The sequence below is a fragment of the Corvus moneduloides genome, chromosome 1 (genome assembly GCF_009650955.1).
Source record: "Corvus moneduloides isolate bCorMon1 chromosome 1, bCorMon1.pri, whole genome shotgun sequence".
NCBI classification, from domain to species: Eukaryota; Metazoa; Chordata; class Aves; order Passeriformes; family Corvidae; genus Corvus; species Corvus moneduloides.
Window position 1 is genome coordinate 32395818 of NC_045476.1, and position 19036 is coordinate 32414853.

The window sequence follows — 19036 nt, forward strand, 5'->3', positions numbered from 1 at the left end:
GTTCTGTAAAACTGCTCCATAGAAGAGGAACTCTTTTACATATCCATCCTTCTCATATCTTTTTAGCAGAGCTTGTGTTGCTGGATTCAGAGTCATGTTTCAGCTGCCTGGTCCCAAACTTTGCCCATGTCTAGGCTATGTATCATGATAAGACCCAGAAGTGAAATGTCTTCCTCACCCTACACCCCTGTTTTCCTTGGAAATAAAGCTAAGGCCATTCAGGTCAGAAGGGAGCATGGTACAGTCTGATATTTCCTGAGTCTGCATATCAGAGCAGAGCGAAGGTCTGCAGAGCGTATCAGCAGGCTTATCCGCCTCACAAATGTGTTACTTACATTGGCTTATGCTGAAACTATTTCCTTCTTCTATAATGCATTTTCAGTGATGAGTGTGTGTCTTCCTTGGCCTGTGTGATTTCTAGTTTGATACAATTTTATTGGAATTAAAGAAACAAGGAAAAAAAAAAATCATTAAGTAATTCCAGAGTCCAAGACAAAGCTAAAAAAGTCAAAACCTATCATGAAATAGGTGGTTTCCATTATATGGAAGTACACATTGGACAAATTAATGTCCTGTGAAAGTCATCTTTAGGTACCTGAGGTAGATCTCTTTAATTTTAATGACTTGGCATTATATGACTTTCTATTGCTTCTGTTAACATATATTGTAATTCATCTACTAAAGAGAGCAATAAAAAGTCAACAGATGTGAAAGAAGCATCAGAGAATTGTTTCAATTGAAGGCAGCCAAACTAAATAGTGTCCCTTTCCTTATCAGTGTTTCTGTTACATTTTGAGCTATGTTCCTACATTTCCTTTTAAATTTTATCCAAATTTTTGTTGTTTTTTAGAGGGAGGCAAATTATCCCTGTCATTATTTAGCAGAGCAACAGCAGCTTTCAGACATATATACAAGCTTTCTGCACATAAAGGATTCAAGTTTTAAACCAGGAAAAAAAAAAGAACCTTTATATTTGGGGGTTTTTTTCTGCAATGTATCTATGTTTTTCTGTCTGTATCACATGTTAATCACATATTTAATATATATCCCTCCATAAAAGAGACTTAATCATAAAATACTGTAGTTGACCTTTATTTAAAAAAAAAAAATGCTAAAGGCTAAATCAGTGCATTAAACCAGCAAAACAGATTTTTAGGAGTGGTTCCTAAAATAATATTTACTATACCTCTATAGAAATTTCGTCTGCAGAGCTCAAAGCACAATGCAAACCTTTAGCTTGCCTTACACCACATTGGTGAAGTGTGTACCTCCTCCTGTGTTCCAGATGAGCAGTGAGGCTGCAGGTCTGTGACAGTCTAAGGCAGTAAAAAATGCTGGGTTTATGGTCCTGACTGTTTCTCTGGATCCACTACTCGTTTACAGTCCATGGCTTGTCCCTGCTCTGGCTCTGATCTCATCTCACTAACCTGGGTCAAGGACCTGACCCGTCAGAAACACATCAGCGGAGCACTAGTGCCACACTAAGGAAGGAGCTGAATTGCAGCGAGAGTGGCCATGATCGGCCTAAGGAATTACACAATTATCACTCCAGTCTGCTCCTTTCCTCTTGTACTAGGAAAAAAAAAAAAAAAAATCACAGTATTAAAAATATTGTTTTAAGTTTTTTCCTAACCTTTTAGCAGGTGAATAATCATCTTTATTTCACCAATAAAAAGAATGGCATAATACCTCCCATTTGATTTTCATAGTCATCTTCCTGCTTTCTCATACACTGCTATCATACTCATTAGGAGCTCCATCTAAACACCTGCATACCACCTTGTTATTTTCTTAGGGCCTCATGCCTAGTCTGTGCTAACTTTGTAGGCATTTTTGAGCAGGAACCTTTTTTGTTATGTATTATTATAGAACTTAGCACAAAAAGCCCTTGTTCAGGACTAGAAAAGTTTGTAACAAAAGTGATAAATCATCATAATAATTCAGAAGAGAAATACTATATTGATCATGATGATAACACCCCCTTCTTTACCCTGCTATTGCTGAAGTCAATAGCAGAGATGTATTGACGTCAGATGGTGTGAGATTAAACCTTACAGCATTATTATTCCATCTGATTTGGACAATTTTTTAAAATAAAGTATCTCCAGCATAAAGAAAAACCTTAACTTCACAGCAGTGCACAGGCTGGGTTGACAATGATTCAGATATAAATATATCCGCAGGGTGAATATAAGGTATGTGTTTGTGTTTACGCCTTTTTTTTACCAAGACTACTAAGGTGATGCAGACATTATGTTTGCCCTTAGACTGATATCTCTGTTAGTCTCAGAACTCCCATCAAGATTAGTTTTATTATCTAAGTGAACAGTAATTTAAAAGAAAGAGCATTTTATTGAACTTCTGCTTAATCCAAACAACTTCAGAAAAAGGCGGTCTGCCTTGACGTGATGTGACTTCAGAACTGAAACTGCAAGTTCCTCAGAAACTGCCACCTATTTTCATCTGTGTAACACTCAAAGCCACACTGTATGTTTGTATGAAGCTCAAATTAAATTATTCAGTTTTTAAAGAAAAGTAGCTGTAATGAAAAATCTAAAATACAATTTTAAAACTAATTTAATACAAAATCATTACATCGACGTCTGTGTATGCAGGGGTTCTATTTAATTTTCATTAAATAATGTAATAACTTTTTTCAAATATCATTTGACACTACTAATTCCTTTTTTATTATGTGTCTTCTATTAAATTGAGAGGCTAGTATCTCATGCAAAGACTGCAGGCTGCTCCGTTCCAGCTGCTTACACTGGAGCCCCCACTGGATGGCAGTCACATACAACTTTGGAAAGAATTCAGCGTGCTGCTTTAACTCACAGACCTGTAAAGAAACCCTAGGTTGAGTGTCTCTAAAACAAACAAACAAAAAAAAGTTTCTTTTATTAGGTAATCCTAGTTTAGTACAAAGACATGCAATAAAAGCAAGTGGACAGAAATCTCCCTATTCCCTCACCCACTGTTCCCTAGACCCACTGTCTTGTGGTGCATCATTTCATTCCAGGTGCCAGGATTAGAGAAGGGCGTCACTCAAAGCTCTGGAAAGCAATGCAGGTGTCCCCTGACAAGAGACCCCAGGGCTGACAGTGGAGCAGGAGCTCGCTCTGTACCCGATCAGGAATGTTTGCTCCAGAAAATTGGTATCCACAGCTTTTAAGTAGAGATTTATTTTAACTAGGAATCAGAACAACCCAAGACTTCAGACAGCCATTAAGAAATCCATAGCTGAACCCATTGGGATATCTTCCCTTGACTTCAGTGGGATATGAAAAATATATGTGAGCAGATAGGTTCAGGTTTTTATTCAGTACAAGACGTCTGTTTAAATGAGCAAACCTCAGCAGTAAAGTGTCTGTTCCTGTTAGAGCCTGCAATGTAACACATCATTAGCCTCATTATTGCAACCCCTTTTGCCTCTGTACCAGGACAGAATGCTCTGCTATGCTGAAGTCCCAAGGGAAGGTGAGGTCATTGGAAGGACTTTTGAGGGGTTTTTTTTAAATCTGGCCAAGGTTACTGCTAACTAACCTGTTCCAAGATGGGGAAAGAGAGGGCCTTTCCACAACCTGAGCACTACCTGAAGACAAAGGGAGTCTTTTCACAATGCAGCTGGCAGGATTTGATATTCTGTAATTGTGCATGCAAATGTTCACAGTGGTTCATGTTTTAAATTGACTTTTCATTTTGATGTATGTCCTGCAGACACAACCAGTGTACCCAGGTAAAGGCAGTATGTACATTAGGCAGGGATGGGTTTTTTATTACTTGTTACTAATTATTTGTTACTCTGACAGTGGACACATGGCTACTGCTTTAGGACATCCACCATAAGTCGATAAGTTAAATCATAGATTGATAATTATTTTAATTCATTCATATTTTATCTGATTAATGATGCTCTATCAACACCACTGCTCAGATTCCAGATCACAACAAAAAGAAATATTTCAGAATTGCTCCAGATTGATTCTGAAAAAGAAAGAACCTATATGTTGATGATACTGACAGAGACCAATGCATGTAATATTATGCCAGATTATTTTATCAGAGTTTCTTCAGCATATTTGAAGTCATATTAATAAAAGGAAAACCTAGAAGATGAATCCTGAGTATGTATTGGAAACAATTCCACTGCAGGCAAAAAAGTTACATGAGGTTAACCTCTTGACATATGAGAGAATGGAGAACCAGTGTTTTGTGGATTAGTCTTCACCAATCTTTACCTGATACACCTCTCTAAAGTCTACACCTTTCATTTAATAACACAAGGGTAAATACCATGAGAGATCTGAGCCATTTCTATTTGTCTCCTGAAGTAAGAATTTTTTTGCACCTGATATGCCTGCAGTTCCCATTGAAAATGGGTCTGGCACTTGCCATGTTGGATGTCAGAACATTTCCCTTCCATCAGGAAAACCAATAGTAAGCACTTGAGTCTGTACTTAGTAGGGCCTGAGGTGGTTGAGGTTGCAATCTGTTTTGTATTTCAACCCTTTTTATTGACTACACCCTTTCAAAAATAACTCTTTTGAATTTGAATTTATATAACTCTCATTTCAGGTAAAATGTGTATTTCTGCTCTTTATTAAAAATCTAAGAAAAACTGTTCAAGATACTCTGAACAAACTGAAGCTCCTTATTTTCTGAGTAAGAAGATGGAACTATGTTTTTCCGTGTATTTATCTCAAAATAATCGGTGTGAATACTAGTTAAGACAAATTAAGAATCATTTCTGAATATTAAGACTTGCTAGACCTTTTTTGCAAACTGCAGAGACTGTTTTTCCTGTCTACTACATATATACACTTTTCTTCTTGGGGTTTTATGGGGAATTATGAGAAAGACAGGACTCCTCCAATTATTATAGTTTTTGAGATGGTTGCCTCTGCAGATTCATGACACCAGTAGGCTTTACCTGAGCTCACAGTATTCCAGGGTATCAGGGGATTCAGCCCTTCAGTTCTATGCTACCTGCCATTCATTTACTTTTAACCACTGAACTGAGCATTTGCAGTATCATTAAAACAAAGTAATGCACATAACATTTTGAAATTAGAAACATGGCAAAAAGATATGTGAAAATATTGCATGCCCTGTAGAGTTGCCATTTTTTGAGAATTACTTCTGCAGTCTATTGTACCCTCTAAAGTCTTAAATCACATATATTAGTTTCTATCCTGTTTTGTGCCAAGGCAAGGCCAGAATAAAATAAACTATTACTGTTCTGTCCTCTTTAAGCCTGTGTAATAAACATGCAAGGCTGAGAAAATAAATAACAACAGTAGAGATAAAAATTCATCCCAGTTACCTTTATGAAATGTGAACATCAAAACTCTATTGAGCTATATTAAACTCTGTTAACAGCACTATTACTAAGCACAGGCAATTCATTTTATTACTCTCTTTCTTCACATTTTTCTGTTAAATAGCTAAAAACCAGGGGGAAATATGCTAATGTAACATGGTTGCTGTGTCATATGAGGGACAATATGCATTTCCTGTAGATTAAACTATTTAGCTAAGTTGATTACTATTGAATTTATTTAGGTTTCAATGGGCATCATCACAATAAAATTGAACAACATTCTCAACAAGAAAGCAATAAGCATGTAGTGCAAAAAAAGAATGCCTTACTAATTTATGACTTTTCTGAGAGAAGAAAAATCCCCAACACCTGAGCTATGTAAATCTAGCTTTAGCAGTAACATAGGTCCCAAATGGAAATCTATTTCTATGGAAAGAATAAGTTGTTTTATTATTGATGCTGTTGCTATATTTAGCAATCGAAGCACATAGGCAAAAACTGATGTGATTCTTCAGCAATCAGAACAAAAATATATTCAGTATAGGTATTCTCCAGGCCTGCGGAACTGTGGATATGGCAGATATGGAAGGAAGGGGGTTTACTGTTGTTTTCCCTTTATGAAAATGAAAGTCAAGTGTATTAGACGTTATAAGTGATGGCATAAACTCCATGAAGTAGACCTGGTTGATCAGAACTGTAAGAAGCAGATCAGTTCAAAATACTCATCATTTCTTTTCTCTTTCTCCAGCTTGATCACTATCCTCCAACAAGTTACAGCCTGCCAGCCACATCTGACATTCAGTTCAATTCCCCAAAGGCACTATTCCTAGGAAAAGTTATAGGTAAGACTTCACTTTATACCTGGAACAATGATATGTGTGTAGCAGGATGCTTGCTGGACACGTCATTCTTGTTCAGAAAGTGGTGATACTGGAGTTATACTTAAAGGAGGCCTTATGTTCACCTGTTCACAGAGACTGATGAGCACACAAATAAGTAATTGTCTGCCATGCATGGGGGGAAAAAAGATAAGGGCAAAGAGACCCTTGTAACATTGTCTTTGTGAGGTTTCATTATGCTCTCAGTGTCAGATGGAGGCAATAAAAGGAAATTACTGAGACCACTGCTTCTATCAGGAGATATTGAAGTTATTTTGAATATTATCATTCACTGTGAAGTTATTGTGTGCCTTGTATAATGTCTTTATCCATGCAGACAGCCTTCTTATCCCTGTGCATCCTCTTGTGTCATAACTGTCCCTCATCACTCTGGCAAACCATCACTCTCTCACAGGAACGCCCACTAGCAAGGTCCTTTGGAGTCTGTAACACCTGCAGCAACACTCCTCTGGACAATTTCTATCCTTTTTATGGATCTCACGGTTATTTCCAGTGCAGCAGTTTCCTGGCCAGCTCCCCAGAGGAACTCAAGAGGCAATACAGATGCCTTGGCCTCACTTTTAGACCATCCTATAGAGCATTGCTTAATTTTTCTGCTACTGACTTCTTACATGAATTTCCAGGGTTACTCACTTCAAGAATCAATTCTTCCCAACATTTGCAGTTTTAAAGGAGGGCTTTTTCTCCTTTTCAGAGATAAAGGGGAATTAATATTATTTCCTCTAAATGCTTTGTGCAGAGATATGCTTTGCTTGAACTCAGTGAAGAGATTAATCTAGAAAATTGCAAACTTTTCTTTGTTAAGTGGCTAAAGCGTTAATCTGTGATCCCTTTGCACTTTTTGAAGTGAAAAAGAAATTGATCACATGGCTAATGGGATTTTTTTGTAGATACACTTTTCTATTTGTTTCGGTTTTAAAATTTAACATGTAGAACTTCTGTGAAATAGGAAATGAAAAGTCTTAAAATTACTGGCTATAAGGAGAGTCATGAACTATTTTCTGGAACTTTCCAAGTCACTTCTGTTGATGGTACAGAAGATGATGCAGTCTGATTTTGGTCAGTCTCTGGAAACTGGGTGCACTCCCACCTCACCTCACTTAATTTAGGCATCTAGACCAGAGCTGGTGCTCTGACTCAATTTTTCTAACAGCATGGGATTATATTAGCCCTTTTGGGAATATGATTCTTTTGCTTCTTCCTTTCTGTTTGTTATTGTCTTTCAAAATAGGACATTTTATTAAGCAGAAGAACATGTCATTACTAAAGAAACCAACAAGAAAACAAAACAAAACAAAACTTTTATTCTTTTTTATTCTTTCTACCAGAGAAAAATTGAACTTCACTGTGAAGAGATGGATTTCCCAGTGTAAAATTGTTGTATAACTGACCATGTCTGTTGATGAGCTTTACTGTGCTCATGTTGAACTGGAGTCTCATGGAGTAACCTCATGTTTACTGGAGTCATGTTGAATGAGGGAAGAGCTCAGTTAACAGGGTTACCCAAGCGCAGCAGTTTGAAGGGCAAAGTAGACATAGAATTCAGTATCTTTAAAGCCTCTAGCTATCACTTCATACTGACTAGGCATATTTTAGTGGTCGAGAGGGATTAGAACCAACAGAAGATGTGGATACATAGATCAAGTTGCAATTTGTGCCCATATGCAATTACATTCTCCAAATAGCCAATATGGGAGTAGCCTCCCATTTCACTGCTACTCTGGCATCACTTGCATTCAGTTTCTGTTGTTCCCATACCATGCAATTCTTATTTGTCAGCAAAAATGAATGCAAGGCCCTATTTTTAAAGACTGATGGGTTTTTGAAGAGCACTCGGAACAATCTTACTAGGAAACTGGTCTTCTGTCTGTCTTATTTCCATTTTTATTAGTGTTATTTGCATAGGAGCAGCCGCTCCTGCCACAGCTGTGCTTGCTGTGATAGGGAGTTCATCTGCTCCCCATCGGAAATGATCACTTGTACAACACCTACCACAATACAACACCTCTCTCTGCTCTAGGTCTTACAAAAATATGGTTGATTAATAAAATGTTGCTTCATAACTGCTCATAATATTTTCTGTAAAGCAGGAGGATCACATCAGACACCACAACAAAAATGTTTAAGTTGCAATCAGGGAGAACTTTTCTTCTTTAAGTTGAGATGCTTTCTGTTTCCTTGAAATACTTTTTAAAAAACGCCTTTGTTCATTGGCTTGAAAAACACTGAAATAAAATAATTTTACCCTTTTGGAAAACTGGAGGTAAAGGCGTTTAGTATATAATTCTTACCCAGGAAAAATGGATTATGATTTGAGGTATGAAATAAAGCTAAAAGAGACAGCAAATGAAAAATCCTCTTTTACATTAATGTCTAGTAACAAAAATAGTAGCTCTAGAGAAATGCAGGATTTTACAAAAATTATAGGAAAGTATTGTTAATGTTTCAAGGAAGTTCTTTAACCTGGTATTTACATATATTTAAGCTTTGAGGGCTTGCACACAAGGCAAAATGGAGAACCTGGCTATCTGGATTATAAGATATGAAGAGAAAAATCCAAAAGTTTGACAATGTGACCGCCATCTACTATTTTCATGTAGGCTGCAACTTGAAGCTCATTACTGAGGTAGAGCAGAGGTTTGATTTTTCCATTAAGTGTAGTGAGTTTGGATGCAATACTCAGCTTTGTCTTCATGTCCTTTTTAGAGACCTACACCTGTACTGTCTTGGTCTGTACTTTATAACTAAAAGTGGTGCATTTCCTTGGCATTTAATATGTATTTACAAGGAATTAGCTAGACATAATTACACATGATTTTGTAAAAGTGTCATTCTGGTGAACAGAAATAATTTGAGAGTTTCTTAACAGGATATATGAGTGAGCACAGAAACACCAAGATCAGACAAGAGTTGCTTTTGAGAAAGTGGCAGGGAAGTAAAGGGAATATGCTTCTTGCCTTCATCTCCACCAACCACTCCAAGTTAAATTGTATCTTTTCAGAAATACTTAAATATCCACTTGGAAACAATTGACATAATATGAGTCATCATCACACGGATTATAATTTTCAGAATTGACAGCTGTCCCTGCAGCTCACCTCTGTGGGCTCTGTTTTTGTCTCCGCCTCAAGCTAGTGTTCTTCAGGGACTTCTAGTAAAAGTAGCCAAAGGGGAGACACCTTTCAGGTCTGCCTTCCTTCTTACAAAAGCAGCTGCCATCACTCTACAGCTAAAGAGAGGCCCTAGAAATCAACCCCAAGGGCCTGGATTCTTTTCACAAAAGTCAGTTTCCTTGAGAAGAAGTGGTAGAAGGTCAATTTCTAGATGTGGTGGAGTTTTCCTGACATTAATGTAAAGACTTTTTTATTGTTCCCTGATTGGAGTTTCTGTTTCTTTACTGGTGTTTGTGGTGAAAATTAAAATTGGTGAGGAGACATTTCTCTGGATTCATTGTGACATTCACCACCTCGAACTGATGGGAGGTAAGACCAACTCTAACTACTAGCCAAGTAGTTAGTTTCAAGTGTGCAAAGGAGAGAACACAGAAAAACTTCACAAAAAGGAGAAGATAAATGACATTGCTTCATGGCTTAGGTAGGTATAGAAAGAAGAATTGCTTTTTTGTTGTATGGCTTCTCTCTACAAATAGATACTGAATAATAGGAGGCAAAAGTTCAAAATGCTTTGAATTTCCAGCAGTGACTAATGGCAATTATTCCAGGAAGTAATCATTCTTTATTCCTAGATAAGATACTTTCTTTTCTATAGAAAAAGCCTGGCAATTTGGTGCTTCAACACTTGTAGCTGAAAACCATCGATGACCTCCCATGTTATTCATCCTACCAAAACCAACACACACTTTCAAAATCAGCTTCAGTGTCCATGCTTCCACACAACTGCAGAGTTTTATCACTTAGAGGGTTTGTTTCATGCCAAGGAATGAACACTTTATCTCTTTGAGAACACTTACCATCATTGAAAAGGGGGTTTTGATAGCCTTGATTTAAAAATTCTGCAAAGGATATAGGCATAGTTCTAATTGGTGCTCAGTTTGGGTATGCTGTTAGACATTGACATCACCTGATAGGAAGTTAATGCTAATATATATATATATAAAACACCAGTTTAGAATTAGATCTCTATACTGTCAGGCACTTTTTGTCAGCTTTTAAATTTGCATCTTAGAAGATAGTGCAGAGCTGTAAATAGATCATGAATAATTTAAAAGTATTCTTCTGCTACACATCTTTGACATGTATCTACTATTACTTCATGATCATAATGAGGTTAACACTTCATTATATATGTTAGTAGTTTGACATTCAGAGCTCCACAGCTTGAGCTCTGCTGCTCTCCTTCATTTTGCAGTGCAGAGAGACAATCTGAGTGCAGCGTAGCTCAGCCTACTTTCACTGATAATGAGAAAAAAACCAGCTAGTATGCAGTCAATTCATCCACCAACTTACTTCAAGGTAACTTCCTGCTGCTTCATTTCTGGGCACCAGCATTAACATTCAGTATTGTAATCTCAGTGAGAATGCATATTGTCATATTGGGAGCCCTCCTGCTACAGCAGGTAGAAGTTGAATATTAAAGATGTGCTTTCCCCTGCATGAGTTATGTATGAATTGTCATACAAAAATATAACATCTGGACAATTCTCTTTCCCCTATTCCTCCTGTATAATGCTATCAGCCTGGTTGAAACACCTCTGGGATTTATTATTGTCTGTCTCTCTGATCTCAGATCTGTCTGTCCATACTCACTCTTTGAAGTGTTTCTGGTAAAGGCAGAAATGTTCCACAGCTCTTCTAGTCAAAACCTGATGGAAATAAAAGTAATTTTTCTTTTCTTCCAGATCTCTGGTTTTGATCCGTCTGGTTTTTCTCTGAGAAATCCTACCTACAAGCCATATTCAGAAAGGAATATTTCCCATCTACAGGTCTCCCATCCAAGGGACATGATAAACACTTAGAATTGCCAGTTTGACCCAAATAACTTCTGAGTCAGAAATTAGGGTAGCCCAAGTGAATTTTGTCTTTTATTTGAGAACTAAAATGAAGAAGAGAAGCCAAAAATATTCATTGATGCCTCTCAGCATCCATGCAACATCTTCTTCCCATTCTTCAGAATATTGCAGGATTCATCTGCTGCAACTCCAGAGAGGCAGATGGTCAACCCCAGGCAAACTGGATTAAATTAGGTGCTTAGGTAATCTCAGTTGTCATGAGTATAGCCAGCTTTGCTCTTCCAAAAATCAGCTGGAGCCATTTCCTCCCACAAACTTTTCACTCTTACCCTTCAGGTGATTCTTCACCTCTCAGCCCCTCTCATACTTTGTAATGGCAGCTGCCTTTTCATTTCCTCTTGCACTATTCTCTGTGAAGAGACTTCACTGATTCCCAGTCTTCAAATCTTTCATGGGCATTCAACAGCTCCAGAAGGTCACCCTTTATTCTCATGGTCTTCTAGCATGCAAACCAGCCTCTAACAGGATGCAGTACTCCCCTAAATTCTAAAGTTATTTCACTTGTGCTTTAACATGTCTCAGAAAATTGTTTCATATAAATCAGTCGACAGAATCTTGCTGAGAAAATTATCCCATTGTTTTACAGTTCTTTCCAAAGTATTAATCTACTGGCTCTGAAAAAAAAAAAAAAAAGGAAAGGAAAGGAAAAGAAAAGAAAAGGAGATTGTAAGGCAATTTAATTTGGTTAGTGCCATCTTGAACAGAGTATTTTCACAAGTCTTATCTGACATTCAAAACACTGATAACACTATTTAAAAGCAAGGGAATAAAATGAAAACTTAAACTCTAGTAATTAGACTGACCTTTTCCTAACTCCTGTATTTTGTTAAGGTGGTATATCTTGGTTATACAACTTTTCCCTACCACAGGAAGACAGGAATTATATTGCCTGTACTGTGTAGTATCTAATACTAATTTATTTCAGACACAACTACGTTCAAGTGCCAAAGAAACATGACATCAATAAAATGTGCTGTTGGCCCCATGAAATTCTAATGGCATAGATAGCGAAACTGAAGAACTCAGAGCACCTTCAAGGCTTTTAAATCACTTAAAAAAAAAAAAAAAGTGTTACACAGTCTGAAAAAGTCAGAGGTATTCCTGAAGCTGAAAGTACAGTATCTTATAATTTTTCTCCAAGTATATTCAAAGGAAAAATCAAAAATTAGAATAGAACTGCCCTAAGATAACAGACAGAATTGACAAAAAAATTGTCTTTAATAAGCCAAGGCACAGGTCTTAAAAGTTTACATTACTTTACCTGGCTTGTGCAACTTCTACCCATAGTTCCAGATATAAAACATGCCCAAAAAATGTGAATATGCCCTAATGTTTTGATCAGAAATAGCTATAGAAATAGTGTTCTGGCTAGATTATTTTGGCTAAGGGTGCAGATTATTTCCATGCCATTTCTTGTAAAGACAGATAAAGAAATTACATCTTATTCAAAACTCACTCATTGTTTGAAAATTTAAAAGAAGCTCAGGTTTTATCTGACACTTGTTTCACTTAGGGAAAAATCATAGCAAAACAACACATAGACTGACCAAAATATTGCAGAGGTTGTCAGATGGAAAGGGAAGTGACTGAGGCCCCATATTTTAGAGGCTCATTGGGTTCAAGTCAAACGTCTCCCTCAAGAGCTGTACTAGTTTTCACTCCCATCATTGATAATTTGAAGGTGTCTGTGTCCTCTTCTGATCTGCAGTGGCCTCTTATGCCAGAAGCACCAGAGGTTTCCTAGAATCTCTTTCCTAGGAGAAAGTTTGCTCAGGTTGCTGGAGAACCTGGGAAGAACAAGGGATGTGGGAGTTTCTGGAGTATGAATTAGATAGGAATTTCATGGCATGTGCTCCTGTGCCTGAAAGAACAAACCCCCAAAAGGAGTGTAGGACCAGGGATCCTGGAGAAGTGCTGCACTAATGCACCTTTGTGTGTCGGGGCTCAGAGCTGCCTTAGGCCTGGACAGCTTTCATTCTCTCCGAGAAGCCTGGGCCTGTCCATGCGGTTTTAAGCTCTCCAGCTTTTTAGGATGAAATTTATCTCTGTTCAAAGGCTCAACACGATCTTCACACTACTAAACTCCACTTACGTAGACTGTATATAGAATGTAAAGTAAGTTTATTTTGTGCTGCTGCTCTTTGTAGAAGAAAAAAAACCACCTGTTCTGCATGAGTATATCCAAGAAATAGTAAAATAAACACGTTCCTCAAACAATATTAAGCAATGAATAAATGTGAAGATAAGATAATCTTTCTTTAGGACCTTTATATAGAACTATAAATTCGTAGACTAAATTATTCATGGTGAATAATTTGCTTAACTCCCACTATCACAAAAAGAAAGAGAAGTATATAAAGACACTTCAACATTTTCCTGTTAAGCCAGACCTTTGACTGTAGGCTACTTTGCATTTCTTTTAAAAGAAATTATCTCATTGTTTAAATTACAGAACCAAAACCTGTCTGATGTCTATTTTCAAGTGTTTCTGCTCAGCAAATTTTAAAGCTGTATATATACACTCTCTAAATAAGCCCTTTCTGATAGGTACAGTAATGCTTTCTACATCTGCATATTTCAGGGTACAGTTAAAACACTATTAGTTGTCATGGAGAAGGAACTCACTCAGAAGATTGGGGGATTCCCAATGGCTTCAGCTATGCCCATGCTGTAAATAACAACAGGCATTGTGGTTGCATCAGTGACATTGTTTTAAAACTTGTCAAGCCAATAGAGCTGACACCACTCAGCAGAGACTGATTATTTGAAATGATTCTGTCATTTCCTTTGCTGGGCTTTTTTCCTTTTTTTTATTTTGGGGGGAGGGGTTTTAAATTAGGGTACCTTATTTGAATGTTTTGCCGAAATTTCAAGAGAATAATGTCATATGGTACTAGGATAGGATAGGATAGGATAGTGTAGTACAGTATTAGGGATAGCATTGAGTTTAAATTGCTTCCTGAATTAGATTCAAAGGTTTTCTACAGCACAGTCAACATCACTAATGGCTCCTTGTGCTGCAGCTTGGTTGTTTATTCTGATACTAAATCTGACATAATAGTAGCAGTGTTATGCCACTGACCATGACAGTCACTGATTCTTAGATTTATATGCCATAATAAAACTGTATTTAATCTGCAATACAGTGACTAGTTCATAAACAGCTCCTTTAAATATAACAGGAATAAACTCACATGTTTACAACTTTCTCTTAGAGAAGCCTGTTTCCTCTCCCATAAATGTAGACCACTACCTAGAAATCTCTCCTTTATGACTATATGAACTCACAAATCTACCTCAGTGGCTCTCAGCTACCTTAACACCAGAGTTGTACCCCACTTGCAACTGAAGAAGTTGAGTAAGGTTACAGTCAGTCTCCCACCAAAAGGTAACATTTTTTTTTGTTCAGTCTGATAGCAAGATAATATATACTGCCACTGTTTTTGTTTCTACTTTCTGTCCTCTTCAGACTGTGTTCTGAATTTTCTTTTTCTTTTTTTGGAGAGAGATTGTCATCTGTCTCATTGTTACATGAAGTGCTTATTGATCAAAAAATTGCCTCCTGATCCTTCTTATCAGTTGCAGAATCCAAACTGGGTGAAAGTTGCACCATCATATATACAGTTGTTTCAAAAATGTCCAGGGAGAGAAATGAATTTATCATCAAGTGTCAGAAAAATTGAATTGTTTAAAATACTCCAGCTGCTCCAGCTACTCCAAAATAAATACTCCAGAAAAAAAAAAAAAAGCTTTGTTTTTAGAACAATTTGAAAATAATTTTTTGAGTTGTGGGTGATGAGACATCGAATAATTTGAAAAGAATTTTTTGAGTTGTGGGTGATGAGACATCTCAGAAATACTGATATTGAGAGACATCTTCAAAGCAAAATACTATTACAATTGCTAATGTAAATCATCAATCTGTCATATCTTTCTCAGCCAAATTTGATTTAGTTTCAGTTTAGCACCTTGAAAATATGTACTTTCTTCACTCAGTAAATGCTCACTTAACATAAAATTAGCATATTTGTCAGTCTCCCTGGAGCAATGGCAACCTCTTGGTTTCCTGCTTCTGTACGTGGGATTGTGGGATCATGGGAATCACATGGGATTCTTTGCAAGACAGTCAATAACTTGACTAATGAAGTTAGGAATGGTCTACTATTTCTGTATTAGTTTGACCAGGACTTAAAGACTTTCTTTGCATTTTTCATAGGTAACATCTTAAGTTTTCCACTAATTTAAATGTAGACAAAAATATGCATTTAATAAGATAGTTGCCAAATTTGACTTCCTGGCATCACAGGATGAGAGTTAGAGGTTATGAAGGACATGCAAAGGCTAATGAGCTCTCTGTAACCCACCCTCTATATATGAAAAGAGCATATGGAGGAAAACCAACATATGGAGAAAAGGGCATATGGAGAAAAAACAGCAGTGTATCAGTGGCTAAAACTGATCTGACTCTAAAAGTGCAGAAGTTGGTGATTGCAAAAGCTACAGGAGAGAGGGAGTGACACGAACTTCAAATACAGCTTCTCAAAGCATTTTACATTCCCTTAGGCAAACCTAAGCATTATTTTGCTCAGAGCAAAGGACTGGACGTGGTTATATCAGGGGGCACACGACCCTGCTGAGTTTCTAGGTCAGCATGAGAAGGCAGGACATTTAAGTGGTGTTGTAACATCATGTCAGCTGAAAATATTTTTTTACACTGCCATACTTTCCGGTACTTCCTTTACCTTGAGAAAAGAGCCTATGTAGCAGCTCTCCACTAAGTGCCTGCAAGCTTGCAGGAATCCACAGATTTCTCTCCATTAATGCATAGAGCATATCTTAATTGCTTAAGTCTGTTATCTTGACTTTGTAATAGTGTCCCCTCCAGGGATGAAGGAATGCTTGTATAGCAGCTCAGTTTGCATTGCATCTGGTTCCTGGGTGGTATTTGTGGTGTGCCACATCCTTTCTGCTGAGGAATGCACTGAAACCAGAGCATTAAATTTATGAAGGAGTTTGTTTTTTTCTGGAATTAGAATAATGGGCTACACCCTGTCCTCATACAGGAAAGTAAATGAATGGGTAATACTAGAGTTGTTTTGCATTTTCACTTTATTCTGAGAGGATCAGAGAGAGAGTGGGGAACAGGGAGGAAGAGTGGGACATGATGAGCTTGACAAACTCCCATTTTGTGTTCAGACCTGGATCTGCCCTCCTTCTAGTTTCCCTCATCACGAATTATCCAGTAAGATATTCGTCACAGCATTCAGACACTATCCTGTATTCCCAGTGTGATTGCTTTACCAACAGTGCTGCACATCCAGCTTTTTCTGCACTGGTTTTGTGGCTTTTCAGTGGTGTGCATGGCACTTACACACCAAATTAATTTCTATTACTTCCCAGCTGGTCATTTCCAGTTCTTCCTTAAGACTTACCTATGGCTGTTATTTTTTTTTAAGAAATTTACTTTGTACATAATTGTTAAAGTAATGTATTCAGTCCAATTAAAAGCCATGTTAAACACAAGAAAAATCATAATATAGGGCAGACAGGTACACAAGTTCCCCTGCATTTCTCTCCCAGTTCCCAGCCTGCCTGCCTTTGAGCTTCCCCACAGCCCCATGTGAGGGCAGCAGGCTTAGGACACCTCTTATTACTAAAAGTTGTGCATTTCAGTAATATTTCAATTGCTTCAGCTGTCTCCAAAATAAAAGAAATTTGGGGAGCTCTCCTCACACACACACTTGCTGCAGGCTTCTTGGCTAGCCAGTATCTCCCTTCTCCTCCCACCCTCATCCTCTGACTCCATTTACTGCTCTGCCTAGTTCCCTCACATCTAAATGTGTCTGCAGCTCACATCTAAATTTTGCAGCAGGCAGCTTTTATTTCAGCAACACTCAGGTCAGGCTGCATCCTGTTGCTGCAGGTGGATTGAGAATGCTGTCTCTGTTGCTCTGGACCCAGCTCCTTCTCTCCTCTGCTTACTGACATTTCAGTGGCCCTCAGGCTCCCAGCCACCAGGAGCCCAGGCACCCAAAGCTGAGATGTGGTCTGTAAAGCATAGCAGGGCTCTGCAGGTCAGCTTTCTCCAGGCTCTTAGCATGACCAGATTGCATACACTTCCTCCTTTCTTCCAGAACTCAAATGGTAATCATCAAACATGTCTATGTTTTGGGGAAAAAAAAAAAAAAAGTAGGAATTTATATTAACTGGTTAGACAATTTTCTTTCTGTGAGACTTAAGCAGCAGCGGTGCCATCTGAATATCAGGTTCTTGTAGCAAATTTGGGTAAATGCCTCTGGATGGGGGAGAAAATAACAAAGAGCCGAAGGGACTAAGAAGTGGCATGGAAGAGGCTGTGAGGAACACAGACATAGGGAACGAAACGGTGGTGACAAATCAACAGGGTCCATAAGCTAGAAAGATGGCTGATGCCAGACGCTTGTGGATCAAATAGGGTCGTCCTGCTTCTGTGGTGCCAGGTTGGAGGAACGGATGGTTTGGGAAATGGCACTTGATCAGCTGTCCTTGGGAGGTACCAGTTTTTTCTTGTTCCTTTGTGTTTTTCTTACTGCCTGACCACAAGTCAAAGAAATGAGCAAATATATCTTTACCTCACCCATCTGCTTCTTCTTAATTATTGTGGATTGGCATCCATTCCCTAACAAAGTCAGATCTCCTGTCAAAATGCACAACAACTGTCCCAGCTGAGCGTGTGGCAGTTTGGCTTCAGCTTGTGCTACTTTCACAGATCTTAAACAGAGGGCATCAAGTTTTGGGCTGGCTCATTTCCATCCTCTTGGACCTCCAGTCACAGTAATTCAGTGTCACAGACAAAATTAGCAGCACATTGCTCTCCCTCTCCATAGGCAAGGACAAGCTGATGAACAGGATCGTGTCATCAGTGCTACCCTTGCTGTGACCTTTTCAGTTTGAGCAGCTGACAGAAGGCCCCTCTCTGACCAGCAACCTCACTGCTCTGCTATTTAACTGATTTACAAACACATCCGCCAGCCTCTTATGGCAAACACACCAACTAGCCACAGATTTTCTAAGGCAAAATGACAGGGTTCTCTACATCTTAAACTCCTGCAATCTCAATCTAGCGTTCACCTTTATTATCTAAATTGCTGCCTGAATCAAACTCTTCCTATTAGTAACAAACTGAAGACAAGGAGAAAAGAAATTTTAAAAATACTCATTTCAATCTTTTCCAGTTTTCAGATGGACTCATCCACAGAAATCCCAAGTACTTTTCTAAAGGATACTGGGGATTTCTTGTGCCATTACTCAGCTTCTCTGGCAGAGCTTGGTGCTGAGCATGCTTAAATAGAGTCCACAGATAGAGTTTCTGCAGATGCGTACCTACTAGCTTGGCAGCTGCTAAAAGACACAAATTGCTTTTACAGGTCACCTCTCACATTCCTTTTTCCAGCTCTTCTTCTGACTCACATCCACTCAGCAGCCCAGCAGATAGTCTGTGAAGGTTGCTTGTCATTCAGAAATCCTGGACAACTCACCACTGTGCCTATGAAATTAAACTCGGCTTTGCACATGCCATGAACTGGAACATGCTGTGGCTACATGCACAGATGCACAGCTAAATGTTATGCCCAGCAAATTCAGCATATCCAGAATATTTCAGCCTCACTGTGCATCTGTTAATGTGTCAGACTAAGTGTTCTCTGTGCATTTCAATGCTGTCAGACGTGCGACTGTCACAAAGCTCACTATTAGATTGAAACTACCAGCAGCAATATTTAAAGTGTTTCTTTTCACCAGTTTCAGAAG

At 38.2% G+C, this 19036-nt stretch overlaps 1 protein-coding gene across 1 annotated transcript in view; it reads left to right on the forward strand.

Annotated features, from left to right (window-relative positions):
* Nucleotides 1-19036, forward strand: part of CNTNAP2 (contactin associated protein 2) — a 1037874-nt gene that overhangs the window by 966896 nt on the left and 51942 nt on the right. The window contains exon 21 of the mRNA XM_032104142.1: nt 6069-6162. Coding sequence (XP_031960033.1) covers nt 6069-6162 — 94 coding nt within the window. The remainder of the gene's footprint in view (nt 1-6068; nt 6163-19036) is intronic.